This window comes from Vipera berus (genome assembly GCF_964194415.1).
Source record: "Vipera berus genome assembly, chromosome: Z".
Lineage (NCBI taxonomy): Eukaryota > Metazoa > Chordata > Lepidosauria > Squamata > Viperidae > Vipera > Vipera berus.
Genome location: NC_138205.1, coordinates 87871523 through 87887966, shown reverse-complemented (window position 1 = coordinate 87887966; position 16444 = coordinate 87871523). Strand labels below are relative to the sequence as shown.

General features: G+C 40.3%; 1 protein-coding gene across 4 annotated transcripts in view; it reads left to right on the top strand.

The window, feature by feature from the left end:
- KAT2B (lysine acetyltransferase 2B) overlaps nt 1–14067 on the top strand; it is an 88728-nt gene extending 74661 nt beyond the window's left edge. For 2 of the 4 annotated variants that reach the window (XM_081345369.1, XM_081345368.1), the window contains exons 14-18: nt 10551–10665; nt 11117–11153; nt 11361–11424; nt 11510–11594; nt 13840–14067. In XM_081345369.1, the coding sequence (XP_081201495.1) occupies nt 10551–10665; nt 11117–11153; nt 11361–11424; nt 11510–11594; nt 13840–14033 (495 nt within the window). In that variant the 3' untranslated portion in view covers nt 14034–14067. Of the gene's footprint in view, nt 1–10550; nt 10666–11116; nt 11154–11360; nt 11595–13839 lie in introns of those variants that run through there. The other 2 variants (XM_081345370.1, XM_081345371.1) reach the window with 2 other exon arrangements.
- The last annotated feature ends 2377 nt before the right edge of the window (nt 14068–16444 follow it).

Sequence of the window (16444 nt, the reverse complement as noted above, 5' to 3'; positions counted from 1 at the left end):
CTACTTTGCTTAACAACTGAGTTTCCAGTGCCAACCGCAGTTGCCAATTGAGGACTATCTGTATAAAATTGGAGTGTTCTCTTCTGTCAGGGAGAAAGAATAGATCACCGACCTTGGATGTGGGAGATCAGTTCTATCTATCAGTTACTTTGACCAGTTGTTTTTGAACTGAAGAAATCGTAATCTTGAAAGTCCTAAATGTCAGTGCTATAAACAGACAGTGGGACAGGAGAAGCCTTAAATCTGAGAAATCCAAAGCTGTCGAGCTCTGCAAGTCTGGGAACAAGAACAAATTGGGTTTATTCAGTTTTGTTGCTAGTAGTGTAATGTAATTGAATCTTGAAAAATTCCAAAGCCAACTTATACTAGCAGAATTAAGGTGAGGTTTCTCTTGTTGTTGTTAGTTGCGAAGTCGTGTCTGACCCACCGCGACCCTATGGACAATGTTCCTCCAGGCCTTCCTGTCCTCTACCATCTTCTGAAGTCCATTCAAGCTCACACCTACTGCTTCAGTGACTCCATCCAGCCACCTCATTCTCTGTCGTCCCCTTCTTCTATTGCCCTCAATCTTTCCCAGCATGAGGCTCTTCTCCAGTGAGTCCTTCCTTCTCATTAGGTGGCCAAAGTATTTGAGTTTTAGCTTCAGGATCTGGCCTTCTAAAGAGCAGTCAGGGTTGATCTCCTCTAGGACTGACCGGTTTGATCGCCTTGCAGTCCAAGGAACTCGCAGGAGTCTTCTCCAGCACCATAGTTCAAAGGCTTCAATTCTTTGGCACTCAGCCTTTCTTATGGTCCAGCTTTCACTGCCATACATTGCAACTGGGAAGACCATAGCCTTGACTATAAACACTTTTGTTGACAGGGTGATGTCTCTGCTTCTCTTAGTCTCATAAAAGCCTCTCATTTTCCCTCTCATAAAAGCCCTGCTTCCAGTATTGGTCTTGGTTTCTTGTTCATATTCTGTGCTATATTCCGAATCTGCTAGACATTCCATCTGGCATAGAATATACCCTCCTCCCCAAAGAAGGGGCAAGCATCTTCTCTAGATCAATGGGACAATCTGAAATAGAAGAATCCAGAGAAACAGTAATGTGCCCCTACTTCCCACAGTAAAGTATGCAGGGTGTATGCATGGTGGAGAATATTGAGGAGAATATTGAGCCCTTCTACGCCTTGTGATCAAAAATTGATCATGAGATAGTTCAGGGGGACGAAGGTTGTCTGGAAATTTTATTCAGAGCTGGCAATGTGGGATGTGTACTCCTGCACAAGGAATGTAGAGTTATTATATGTAAATTCTGCAAATGGCAATGGCAGATCAGTTGCCTTGTTGACAAGATATATCTCTACAGAAACACACAGCGTTAGTCTTTCCTGTCTACCTACTCCTCTCCAAGTGAGTGACACTAACAAATAAATATAAAAATGCAGTGCAGTACTTATTGCTGGAGAGGGAGAAACACATACCAATAGCTGCATGAATGGTTCATTCACGGGGGGGGGGCATTTTATTTATGGGATACTTTGGAGAACATTGATCCAAGTCCTGACAAATGAGCATCTTTGTTGTAGAATAATCCAACAGATCCAACTGCTTATCCATCCCTAATCTCTTTAGAGTACAGGTATTCCTCTCTGGATGCGGTGGGGGTGGGATTAGGAATTGCCAGGTTTCAAGATTGTGGTAGAAAGAGATGGATAGGAGACATAACATTCAGGCTTCATAACAGAGCCAAGAACTTAAAAATGGTGTCCTGCTGATTTGATACTGTAGGTAGTATCTGAGACTTCTGTTGGTCTTCCAAATGTTTATGATTTGTCTCCATCTGCAGCTATCCTCTAGGAAAGTCTCCATTGTTGAAATGCTGATTTTAGTCCTTGCTCTCCTTTGTCAAAGCCTGAATAAAAGCAGTGCCCAAAGTAGAGCAATGTTCCATTCAATGTTATGTCAGTTTATTTAACAAAGGAGCTGCTGGAATCCATATGGCAGAATTTTAAGTTCTGTAAGGCTGCTTATTCTAGAGTGGACCACTTAAATTAATGCCAGTTTCTCAAAAGTTGAGCTAATGATTTGTGCACTTTACAAAATCAGGAATGAAGTAAAAGTTGGCAAACCATCCAAAACATTGGACAGCTTTTTCATTTCAATTCTTTTTTATATAAAAAATATACTTTTTACAGGATAAATCTGTACTCTTCTCCTAGAGATTCAGTAATCTAAATAATCCATTTTAGGAGGATCAGTTGCACAGGTTGCAATTTGCAACAGCAATTCCAGTAATCCTGTGATTGTGATTGTTAGGCAGTGGTCTCACACTTCTATATTTTTGTCCTTGCCTGTATTTCAAAGGTCCCAATCTCTGACTTTTTGGCTGCCCTGTACTTCACTACTTCTTCCTGCTGATTCCTACTGTTCCCAGCTGACCTTCACCATTTGGTTTCCTCACTGCTGACAAGGCATATTCTCTGAGGCAGTTGCTGACCATTTGTGTGGCCCTCATGTGGTCTCTGTGTTCCCAAAGTCTTTTATACATTCCACCACAATTATCTCCTAACTTTCAGAAATGTATAAAAGACTATAGTTCAGTGAACTACAGGTAGTCCTTAATTTATGACCACAACTAAGCCCAAAATTTTGGTTGCTAAGTGAAATAGTTGTTAAGTGAGTTTTGCCCCATTTTATGAACTTTCCATGGTTGTTAAGTGAATCACCGCAATTGTTAAATTTATAACATGAAGTGAATCTGGTAAGTGAATCTGGCTTCCCCATTGACTTTGCTCATCAAAAGGGTCACAAAAGGTGATCACATGACCCTGGGACACTACAGTCATCATAAATATGAATCAGTTGCCAAGCATCCAAATTTTGATCATGTAACAATGGGGATATTGTGATGGTTGTAAGTGTGAAAACGTTCATAACTCACTTTTTCAGTGGCATTCATTATCACTTTGAACAATCACTAAACGAATAGTTGTAAGCTGAGGACTACTTTTAGGTTTTGTCAAGTGTCAGGATAATGATCAGGTCAACAAGCAATTGATTCTTTTGGATCCAGAGACAATGAACACTTTAGTAAATAAAGCGATTTTAAGTATTATTATTACCTCAAGCAAACAATTTTAAAAGCATTTTATCTTTCTTGCTTTGTGGCACACATCTTTCCTTAAGCGGTCATTAGCAACAGATGGCAGAGCCAGATTTACTGCTTCTAGGACATCAACCATCTTGTCCATGTACTAGTAAAATAAAATAAATCCAACAGTTTTAACAATCATTTATTGAGGCATACTCCCGTTATCATTTATTCAGACATACTCAATAAATGTTAGATGTCATTTTGATCCAAATTATCTGTAAAAGCTATTGCAACCCCCAATACATGACAGGTTCAAAAATATGTTGATTTAGGAGATAATGATTAAAAGCAGATTTATTGTTAGCACTTTTATTAGTTTACCAATTTTTTTGTGTATCAGACTCTTTTGCTGTGCGTGTAAATTCATCCTATTCCTTTAAAGTATTATCTTCTGACCCATCCATCTATTTTGTTGGGCAAATCTTAAACCTTTTCTAAAATTTCAGTAAATACATTGCTATCCCTTCATTATATAGGACATTCTCCTCTCTCTGTTTATTATGTTGCATAATACCTGGATGCCCTTTATAATCAAATTAGGCCTGGGGCAATCTGATCATAGTGCAGCTATGCCACAGTTTTATAGATCCAGAGATTTATCCAATTGCTTTTTGTGTGCCCTTGATAGACATTTGTACATTAAAGTCAAAGTGGAGGCTTCAGGGACATTCAGATCATTTCAAAGGGGAAGGCAAAGATAGTTTGTCAATTGCCTCTTCCAACTATTTAATGTTTTCTAAGTGGACTTGTTATTAAACTCTTCCAGAAGTATTACCCGGTCCCCAAATTATCATTTGTTTAATGCTTAATGTTGATAAAATTAGCTTACATTTCTATTGTTCCATTGAAATAGAGGTTTGTGCTGACCTTGACCTCCCTTTTCTTGTTTTAGAGCAGGGGTGTCAAACTCAATTTCATTGAGGGCCGCATCAGCATTGCGGTTGCCCTCAAGGGGCTGGGTGGGTATGGCCAGGGTGGGCATGGCCTACTGGGTGGGCGTGGCTAGAGTGTGTATGGCCTGCTGGGTGGGCATGGCCAGCTCTACAACGTTTGCATCAAGGGGTGCCTATGGGGGCCTGGGCAGGAGTGGGACAGATCTGAGGGTCTCTGGCAGAAGGAAGGTCTCTGGGCCAGGGCCAAGGCAGTGGGGGCTGTTCCCTCACTGTTTCCAGGATGGCTTCGGGGGCCACATGAAACCACTTTGCAGGTTGGATCTGGCCCCCGGGCCTTGTGTTTGACATGTCTGTTTTAGAGTCATTTCATCCACTTCTATGTTCAGTGGCTGCTTTAACTGTGACTGGGTAGATTTCCCCCCTACCCCCGATGTTGTAATGCAAGTAAAGTGTAATAGAGGACACCATATTTTTGCACTTTTGAACAGCTTATTGAGCTAAAAGTTTTACCTCATTGAAAGAGCCTTGGTGGAGCAGTGGGCTAATGCCTCCTTAAGTAACACCAGCTGCCTGCAATTAGTGCAGGTTCGAGTCCCACCAGGCTCAAGGTTGACTCAGCCTTCCATCTTTCCGAGGTAGGTAAAATGAGGACCCAGATTGTTGGGGGCAATTAAGCTGACTTTGTAATAATGCCGCTTGGGGTGTGTGTGAAAGCCCTAATAAGCAGGCATATACATAGAATGAAGGCTACTGCTAAGCTTGTAAGCCGCCCTGAGTCTTCGGAGAAGGGCGGGATATAAATGGAATTAAAAAATATATATGGTGGGAAGTAAAACCTGTATCCTTTCTGACCATAGGTCTGATATATTTTTTTAAACAGAATCTAATGTTTAGGTTCAATAGAATTAAGTTGCCCACCCTCAGGTGTGTAAGTGTGTTTGCAGGTCTCTTGAATACTTCTGCACTAAAGATTAATCATCAACAATTCACATAATCATAACAATGCCCAACAGTGTATGGCTGAATTCAAGCAACGTTAAAACAAAACCTGAGCAGTTCATTGCATTTTCTGTTTGGCTAAGACAATGTTGTACAATTCAGTTGCAAAGAAATAGTATTTAACTTCCATATAACTTTCTAAAATCAAAATTTGCAAAGGTTCAAAGAAGAAAAGCTAGGCATATTCAGGTCTAAACTGCTTCTACAGTGGAGAGCCCATCAAACATTGTTCTAAAAGTATTTTCTTTTTCCCCCTTTTATTCATCATGTGCCGTGTTGAGGGACAAATATGAAGAATTTAAAAGCTAAAACACGGGAAGCTCCCATCCCTTCTTTCTATCTGAATCACTTACATTCATTGTTATATTATTGTCAGCAATGAGAATTTTCTTCTCTCTTCCCTACAAAACATTTTTGGCTTCTGTCCTCATCATTTGGGACCTTTTCCCATGTAGTCCCATCAGTATTATTATTTTCCCGATTCTTTCTTATCACTGCCATATGCAAAGGCAATTGCAATTAATTTTTTCCCCTACACTCAACCTTCCCTCCTTTTTCTCTCTTCTAAGGACCTGCATTAAAATCATTGGTAGACTCTTGTTGTAAGACAGGGAGTAAGATTGTGGGTAAAAACTGGAATGCAAAATATTTTTGTGGACAGCACAACAGATAGTAAGCAAATCTGTTCTTGGAGACTAATTGGGTCTCCTCAAGAGGAGTAGTCAATTTTCTTAACAGAAACAGCTTTAAGAAATGATATTTATAAAATTCAAATATTATTCTAATAAAGAGCAGAACATCTAGGATACTTATTATTTTGACACTAGAGTTTGAAGCAATTATTTCTCACCCCTCCAAGTTTAACAAACAAACAATTTATTCAGGGCTCCTTTTATGTTCTTTCCAGGGAACTAAAAAAATCTCTCAGCCATCAATGTAAGCTGTGGGTCCCTGAAATATTATGCACTATCCATGCATAGGGGTGCACTCAGCTCCAGATGAATTTTGGCTACCTCTTCCACAATTTTTGTATATTGTATTTGTATTGTATTTATTGGATTTTTATACCGCCCTTCTCCCGAAGGACTCAGGGCGGTGAACAGGGCATATAAATAAAGATACAAAAGTTAAAAAAAGATTAAATAAATTGCCCAATTAAAACAGTTAATATAAAAACCCATAAAAACCCAGACGTTCCCCCATCAGGCCAGGCCAGCTTGTTCGAATAAATGGGTCTTTAACCCGCGCCGGAAGGAGCGGAGATCCGGTGCCATCCGGAGCTCCACCGGCAGTTGGTTCCATAAAGCCGGGGCGCCCACAGAGAAGGCCCTACCCCTGGGGGCCGCCAGCCGACATTCTCTGACCGGAGGCACCCTGAGGAGGCCCTCTCTGTGGGAACGCACGGGGCGGAGGGGAGTTGACGTCGGCAGCAGGTGGTCCCCGAGGTATTCCGGACCCATGCCATGTAAGGACTTAAAAACCATTACCAAAACCTTGAACCTCACCCGGAAGACAACTGGTAGCCAATGCAGCTCGCGGAGCAAAGGTGTAACATGGGAGTACCGGGAAACTCCCAAGACAACTCTCGCGGCTGCATTCTGTACCAGTTGGAGCCTCCGAGTGGTCTTCAAGGGAAGCCCCATGTAGAGAGCATTGCAGTAGTCCAGCCGAGAGGTCACGAGCGCATGAGTGACCGTGCACAGGGCATCCCGGTCCAGATAGGGCCGCAACTGACGCACCAGGCGAACCTGGGCGAAAGCCCCCCTAGTCACGGCTACTATATGATCTTCCAGATTAAGCCGTGAGTCTAGGAGGACTCCCAAGTTGCGAGCCCTATCCACGGGGGGTAAAAACTCACCCCCCCATAGACAAAGATGGAACATTTTGAATGTCCCGGGATGCCGGAATGCACAGCCACTCAGTCTTGTCGGGATTGAGCTGAAGTCTGTTCCTCCCCATCCAGACCCGAACCGCCTCCAGGCAACAGGACATCACAGCGAGGGCATCACTGGGGTGGTTTGGGGTAGAAATAAAAAGTTGGGTATCATCAGCGTATTGATGATACCCAACTCCAAAACCATGAATGATCTCACCCAGCGGTTTCATGTAGATGTTAAACAGGAGGGGCGAGAGGACCGATCCCTGAGGAACTCCACAAGCGAGAGCCCTTGGGGTCGACCTCTGCCCCCCTGCCAACACCGACTGCGAGCGTCCCAGGAGATAGGAGGAGAACCACTGAAAAACTGTGCCTCCCACTCCCAATCCCCTGAGACGCCGCAGCAGGATACCATGGTCGATGGTATCGAAAGCCGCCGAGAGGTCTAATAGTACTAGGACAGAGGAATGTCCTCTGTCCCGAGCCCTCCAGAGATCATTCACCAGCGCGACCAATGCCGTCTCCGTGCTGTACCCGGGCCTGAAGCCCGATTGGTAAGGGTCAAGATAATCCGCTTCATCCAGGACCAGAGGAAGTTGATGCGCCACCACACTCTCAACAACCTTCGCAAGAAAGCGAAGGTTGGAGACTGGACGAAAGTTGTTTAACGCAGCTGGGTCCAAGGCAGGCTTCTTGAGGAGAGGTCTCACCACCGCCTCCTTCAAGACGGCGGGGAAATTACCCTCACTCAAAGAAGCAGATATAACTGCCTGGAACCAGCCTCGTGTCCTCTCCCTAGCTGCATAAACCAGCCAGGAAGGGCACGGGTCCAATAAACATGTGGAGGAGCTCAACCTCCCCATAATCCTGTCCACTTCCTCAGGGGTCACAGAATCAAACTCCTCCCAGATAACATTGACAAGACCGCCCGTGTCCTGATCGTCGGACTCTGCCCAGCTGGAGTCCAGACCGGTCCGAATCTGAGCGATTTTATCCGACAGATGTTGACCAAACTCCTCGGCACGACCCTGTAAGGGATCCTCCCTCACCTCCTGATTAAGAAGTGAGTGAGTCACCCTAAACAGGGCGGCCGGGCGATTATCTGCGGACGCGATGAGGGCAGAGAAGTAATTACGCCTCGCCGCCCTCATCGCTGCGAGATAAGACCTAATATAGGTTCTTAGTCGCAACCGGTCAGGTTCGGATCGGCTAGACCTCCAGCAGCTCTCTAGGCCCCGTTTCTGATGCTTCATCTCCCGGAGCTCCGCGGAGAACCATGGAGCTCGGTGGGATCTGCACCGGGTCAGGGGCCGCAAGGGTACAACTCGGTCGAGTGCCTCAGTGGCTGTCCTTTCCCAGGCTTCCACTAAGGTCTCCGCCGAGTTGTGAGCAACGGAGGCAGGTGGGGACCCCAGCGCTGCCTGGAACCCATCAGGGTCTATTAAGCGCCTGGGACGGTACCATCTAGTTGGTTCCACGTCCCCACGGCGGGGGGTGGCAAAACGGAAGACCAGCCGCAGGAGATGATGATCGGTCCATGACAGGGGCATAATAAATGGAGAGCCCCTACCAAGATCATCAAACCACCGTCCAGATAAAAAAACTAGGTCAAGGGTGTGGCCTCCCTCATGAGTTGGTTCGGCAATTACCTGCGTCAGGTCCATGGCCGTCATGGAAGCCATGAACTCCCGAGCCAACTCAGATGACCCTCCCAGGGATGGTAGATTGAAGTCACCCAAAACTATAAGTTTGGGGAACTCAATCACCAACCCAGAGAGGACATCGAGTAGCTCAGGCAGGGCTGCTGCTGCGCAACTAGGCGAAACGTACACCAGCAGCAAGCCCAACTGCGCCCCCAGACCAAATCTCATAAAGAGAGACTCACACCCGACTATCTGAGGAACGGTGGTCTCCCGCGGACACAGGGTCTCCCTAATAGCTACCGCCACTCCCCCGCCCCTACCATGAGCCCGAGGCCGGTGCAGCACCCGGAAATATAGCTAACAAGTTCTGCCAAATTTATAAACAGTTTATTTTCATGTGTTCTCAGTTAACTGATCCAATTCAGATACATACCAGAAGTAGAAGCAACATTATCTACTTTCTTTTGAAAGCCCTGGGCTGGGGATTATTTCCTCTTAATCTTTCTCTTGACTCTTAGCATTGGTGGCAACTTTTTGGGAAGTGGTTTGCCAATGCCTCCTTCCTAGAGCTGTAAAACCATGAGTTTTTCCCCAATTAGATGTCATGAAAAGCGGCAAAGCCAGAATCAGAACATTTTCACTGGATCACATCTTCGTTGCCAATTATGTTTTGCCAAATGTCAAGGCAGTGATCACATGCCCAGGCATTGGTCCTTCTATCTATGAACACCCCGATAAACAAAGGGATTTTAAGCTTTATTACCTCAAACAAACACATTTGAAAGCATAACTTAAAAAGCAAACACACCAAGCAAGGTAATATTATAAATCTCTTACAGGCTGTCAGGACCTCCTTAACTGCCTTATGTGCAGTTAATTTTTCAGCAGTACCCAGCACCAGGTTCCATTGCAGAAGCTCCCCACTAATAACAATCCCAGTTTTTATCAAAACTTGGCACCATGATTTCATGATCCAGCTGTGGTAAAGAGACTGCAAGACCTGACCTTGACTTGTTGGCACATAACTCTGGGATGGGAATTGAAAATTTGAGACTATCATAGGAACAAAAGTTTAAAAGTTACCTGAAAATCCCCCCCCCCCACCTTCTACATTCAGCCAGCAAGAGTAAATGAATACAAGCAGGCTACCTCAGAATGAGCTCTGCATTTCTAGACTTTTCTTAATCAAAATATGTCACTAATTCCTCGCTAATCCTAATAATAATGTTTGTCTGCATTGCCCCTACAAACTATCCCAGCAGTGAGGTGTTTTAAAATCCAAGATTTTCAGATATTTTGGATCTCCATGTGACCTTAATTTTGAGCCAAAAAAAATTGCTAGTCCCCTCTACCCTTTGTTAGTCCTGCTCTTCTGTTGCTTTTTTCTGTGACTGACCTCTGGGGGTGGGAGGGGAGGGGAGAAATCTGTAAATAGTTATGAGAAAAAAACCAGTTGACTGTGAACATCTTTCCGAATTTCCAATCTGTATGAGAATGGATTCTGAACATATCTGAAGAGCCCAGTTAAATTTTTGATTATATGAATCTTTAGATTCCTAGAGTTATCAGAACCTTGTAACTATCCATATTCAGCATTTCTTCCAATTTGGCAGCACTGCTCCAATCAAACTATCAAGGCCAGTGAGAAGAGGAAAGCTAGTGAGAAATACAACTCTAAATATAGGCATTGTTCGTGCATGACAGTTGTGTCCCTCAATATCATTATTGAGGAAAGAAGCAACTTGGATAAATATGTGCTGCAGATGAGTTCCACATTCACATTTGCATTTAATACATTAGATAAAATGGCTTATAAACACCAATATCTTAGATAATTTATATATTTCAGATCCATAAGTTTTCATTCCCCTCTAAATATTCACTTTTATTCACTTTTTACTGAAATTCATTTGTTCACATATGAACCTGTTCAAAAATTAATCTCATTTAAAATAATGTTGCTTTTTACAGTTCTATTTTTGTCTTGTCTTTATTCCAGATCATTAAAAAATTAATTGAAAGGAAGCAAGCACAGATTCAGAAAGTTTATCCTGGCCTTTCTTGTTTCAAAGATGGAGTACGACAGATTCCCATAGAAAGTATTCCTGGAATTAGTATGTACCCTGTGCTTTTTAGCTGTTTTGTTTTACTTGCCAAGGTCATGTTTAATGATTTCTTATCTTTTTCTGCAAATATTGGTTTAATTTAATTTTAAACTACTGGATTCTCTTCTCCAGATCTAGATTATTTATAACATTTATTTTAATGACAATTGTGTATTTTAATTGTGTATTCTGGCAGGGTTCTTTATTTTCTTGTTATTAGCCAGAATTAATATATAGATAATTACTATTACTTTTATAGTACTTTGGATATTAAAAACAAAAACTGATGCTTCCTTGACTGATTTATATGTAGAAATTAATTGTTGGGGATTTGTTCAAGATATTCAGATATATCTGAACGTTGGCTTATTCTCTAAAGCAGAGTATATGGGTTTCAGACCACACATTGTAACTTAACATTTTTTATTTGCCTTTTGCTTTAATTTTGCTTGTTGCCTAGGAGAGACTGGCTGGAAACCAAGTAATAAAGAGAAGGGGTAAGTATTGTTAAGTGATAACATAAATTAAATAAAACCCTTTTCAAATTGACTATTAATACATTCCTTAAAAACAATTGAATCTGTATTTCTAACAGCAGAAAATGGACAGTTTAGTCATTAATAGTTTATAATCGCTGGGTTGTTGACTATTTAAAATAACTGTACAGACCATACATTTTAATCTTGTCTGCTTTTTGTTTTAAGTAAAGAACCCAAAGATCTGGATCAACTTTACAGCACGCTAAAAAACATTCTACAACAGGTCAAGGTAGGTTTTATGTTTTGTTTTTGTAAATCTCACAAAAAATTTTCTGATATAAAACATTGATCAGTAACCTTTTTTTCCCCCCTAGAGCCACCAAAGTGCTTGGCCTTTCATGGAACCAGTGAAGAGAACAGAGGCCCCTGGATATTATGAAGTTATAAGGTTTCCTATGGGTAATGCCATTAGTATTTTAAAAAGGCATTTATGGAAAATGAAAATAAATTTTAAAATATGGAACTGTAAGTGTGCTGTTCCATCAGCTTTACACAACCATCGGAAACTTTTTTTCAGTGTAATGACACAATTTAATGATATCTGCATTAGAAAAAGCAGATACACTACATTCAGAAAGTATTCAGACATCCCTTCACTTTTGTCAATTTTGTTATGCTGTAGCCTGATTCTACAGTTTTTGAAGTTCATTAATCTACACTCAGTACCTCATAATGACAACGGAAAACAGAATTATAGAAATGTCAGTAAATTTATTTAAAAGAAAAAAACTGAAATATCACATTGGTATAAGTATTTAGACTCTTCACTCAGTACTTTGTTGAAGCACCTTTGGCAGCAATTACAGCCTCTAGTCTTTTGGGGTATGATGTGACAAGCTTTGCACACCTGGATTGGGGGATTTTCTACCATTCTTCCTTGCAAATCCTCTCAAGCTCAGTCAGGTTGGATGGCGACTATCAGTGGACACCCATTTTCAGATCCCTCCAGAGATGTTCAGTAGGGTTCATGTCAGGGCTCTAGCTGGGCCACTCTATGACATTCATAGATATATCCTTAAGCCACTCCTGTGTTGCCTTGGCTGTGTGCTTAGTTCACTGCCATGTTGGAAAGTGATCCTTCAGCCCAGTCTGAAATCCTGAGCACTGTAGAACAGGTTTTTATTGAGGATATCCCTGTACTTTCCTCCGTTCAGCTTTCCCTCAACTCTGACCAGTCTTCCAGTCCCTGCTGCTGAATAACACCCCCACAGCAGGATGCTGCTACCACCATGCTTCACTGCTGGGATAATATTGGGCAGGTGATGAGTGGTGCCTGGTTTCCTTCAGACATAATGTTTAGAATTGAGACCAAACAGTTCAAACTTAGCCTCATCAGACCAGAGAATCTTGTTCCTCACAGAGTCCTTTTTTTGCAATTTCCAAGCAGGCTTTCATGTGTTTGCACTGAGAAGCTTCCATCTAGCCACTTTGTCATAAAACCTTGATCAGTGGAGGGCTGCTGTGATGGTTATCCTTTTGGAACTCTGCCCCATCTCCACACAGGATCTCTGGAGCTCATTCAGAGTGACCCATCGGCCCTTCTCCCCCTATTACTCAGTTTGGCTGGGCAACCAGCTCTTGGAAGAGTCTTGGTCGTGCCACAAACGTCTTCCATTTGAGAGTAATGGGGGCCACTGTGCTCTTAGGAATCTCCAGTGCAGCAGAAATTTTATTGTAGCCTTCCCCAGATCTGTGCCTTGCAATAATTCTGTCTGAGCTTTACAGGCAGTTCCTTTGACCTCCTGGCTTTTGTATTTTTTTTTAAAAATCCCATTTATATTCCGCCCGAAGACTCAGGGCAGCTTACAATCTAAAGCACAAATCAATGTGCTTAGCAAATTGTCAGCTGTGAGGTCTTCTGTTGAGATTTGTGCCTTTCCAAATCATGTTCAATCAATTTAATTGGACTACAAACAAGATGTAGAAATATGTCAGCAACAATCAAGAGAAATGAGGGGTACTGGAGTTAAATTTCACATGTTGCTGCAAAGGGTCTGAATACTTATGCAAATGTGATATTTCAGTTTTTTTCTTTCTGATAAATTTACAGACATTTCTAAAATTCTGTTTTCACTTTGCCATTATGGAGTAGAGTGTAGATTAATGAGGAAAAAAAATTAATTTCAACAATTGTAGAATCGGGCTGTAGCATAACAAAACTGACAAAAGTGAAGGGAGTCTGAATACTTTCTGAATGCATTGTATGTCAGAAAATGATCTTGAAGCATCCTATGTAGGAGCTCATGAAAAGGATTTTTTTTGTTTGGATTCACATGTCATCAGCACTTATCTATTTGTTCAAAATAGATTTATTTATAAGCAGGAGACCTTTCTGCTTACAGAAAGCTGCTTTTGCCAGAACAATAATTATATACTTAAAAGGCAGCGTTCTCCTCCACAGTGAGATTATTTTTACTCACCATCCTAAAAACAACAGAATACCTGCCCACATTCATTTTTTGTAACTGGATGGCAGATTTATTATAATTTATAAAAATTATGATTCAGCTGCAAAAAGGTTAGTGATTATGTATATAAACCATGATTTTATGTAGCACTAAAATAACAAGTTCATTCACTAAAGAGGGAGGGAAACAACAGAATCAGATGATATTCTAGTAATAAGATGTTTGTTCTTACACAGATCTGAAAACTATGAGTGAACGACTGAAGAATAGATACTACGTATCTAAGAAATTATTCATGGCAGATATGCAACGAGTATTTACTAACTGCAGAGAGTACAACCCTCCTGAAAGTGAATATTACAAATGTGCCAATATACTGGAGAAATTCTTCTACACAAAAATTAAAGAAGCTGGATTAATTGACAAATAATTTTCTTGTCATACAATTAAGATGCCTAATGTAACAGCAAAATATGCAGTTCTTTCACTAGATTCGAAACTTGTTTATAAAGTAAAACTTTCTTAACTAGCACTTTTAAACATGTAATATAGAAGAGTTTATTTTATTAAAGTATTTTTAAATGTACACTTGCATGCCCTTTTGCGGTGTATTCAATTTTTATTAGATGTATTGCACAAACTGTTTGGAGATTTGGAAAGGGTAAATTTCCAAGCAGTGAATGTTTATGCTTAATGTATCAGATTGAAAAATAGCTTATTTTTACAGCAAATATGTTAATGAAGGGGGAAATGAATTATATATTATGAATTATATATAATACTAATACCTATATAATGAATATATTTTATTTTCATATATATGTGTATATATATATATATATATATATATATATATATATATATATATATACACACTACACACACTACACACACACATATATATGAAAATAAACATTCACTAAGAGAAGGTGCTTAAGCTGTAAGAATAGAATTCCCTTATTAGGTTCAAGTTTAACTTCCTCTGTGAATTAGGTAGGTTCTTAGAATGAAGGCAAATACACGTGTCCCAAGATAATGTTGCAGGATCCAATCTGGGTGAGTCATAGGGATCAGAGGTTTAGTCTGCCAAGCTTCCGGACTCGTGCTGGAACCCATCCTCAGGGCTGAAGATGGGTTCCAGCACAAGTGTGACAGCTCAGAAGACTAAATCTCTGGTCCGATTGGACCTTGATTCTTAATATTTGCATTTCAAGGAAAATGTAGTATCATTTTCACTTAGGTCAAGTTCTGAAAAGGACATCAGAGTTTGTGTTAAGCTCCAAACCGTTGCTTAGTCTTTTAGTAGATTTAGAACACTACTATTTCTACTATTGAACGCAATCTACAATAGCTTTCTTTTATAGATTTGTATGGATCTTTATGCATGAAAACTATTTTGCAAAAAGTACAGTAGGTGCTGCAATGAGTGGGTGGAATGGAGAATTATTTGAATTCTCATTTAGACCTTAGTCCTGAGTATAGTGTATGTTGATAAATGCATATACACCTAAAGCATACAACCCTGAAGAATGTGTACTTAACTGCACAATGGGATCAGTAGAACCTGATTGATAAGAAACCACATCTAATTTTAGTGCAGATGAGAATATTTCTGACTTAACTATAAAATGCTGATATACACAATTTCCCCAGTTATTTGCACTGTAAAGTGATGGGAAAACATACTGAAATCTGAAGGCATGACTGATAAGACTTTAGTGGTTAGTTCAGAGCTTGACTGCACCCAGCCCAATGCCACATAGCATACAACTTGGTTTGTGTCTGGCCATAGATGAAACAATTTTATACAAGTAGCTAAGTAGCTTTGAGTAGATTCTTACCCCATTTACCCCAATTTCCTCTTGGACTGATACTAATTTTTTAATTAGGAATTTGAATTTTATTAATTCCATATATATTTGAGCTATTTCTTACATTATACATAAGAATTAAACTTCATTTGATGTCATTAGTTATTGGGGAAGCCATACTCATTAACCACTCAGTTCTACAATGTATTTCACAACACTGGAGGGGAAAGTAAGATACCCCCTAGTATTTATGTAAGTGTGTGTGTGTGTGTGTGTGTGTGTGTGTGTGTATACACACACATGTATACACTGTACATGCTGAAATATTTCACTAGTAAACTGTTGTAGAAAGTAACACATTACAAAAGGAGGATTTTTTGGCACAATGCCTATAGTAATGTTTTATTCTGATTAGATGAACATTGCTAGAAGGAAATGGTACATAATAGATAAAATAGTAATATAGAAATGCCTTAGCGCTTTATATAAACCAGAATGAGCTTTGTATTTAAGGTACAATGATGCAACTTTGTTTTAGAATATTTAAATAGTAATTTTCATGTATTTTGTAAACTGGGCCAACAGAGTCACCTCTAAAGCTTGATATCCTGTGAAAGTGTTATTTTCAAAGATTCTTATTGTCTTGAAATTAGAGTTTCTATATTGAGAACATTTTGGTTTCTAATTTAAAGATTATTTTCATAGATATTGTGCAATAAAGTTATACACAGTATGTGTTTAAATACTTTAACTGAAATTTTACATTTGTAAAATTATTTATTGTACTGGTATAAAATGTTTTAAATTATATGTATAACATTGATCTTGTGTGCTATTTTGTAATTTGCATATAAAAATACCAGACATACCCATTGTTTGTAGAGTACTTCTCATTTTATGAAATGGAATGTAAGTATGATATAACACCTTCAGGTAATAAGAACTGGAACTCACCATACAGTAGTAAATCCAATGGGATTTCTACTTTTCATACAGGTTTTCAAATAAAATAAAAACATGTTATCTATTT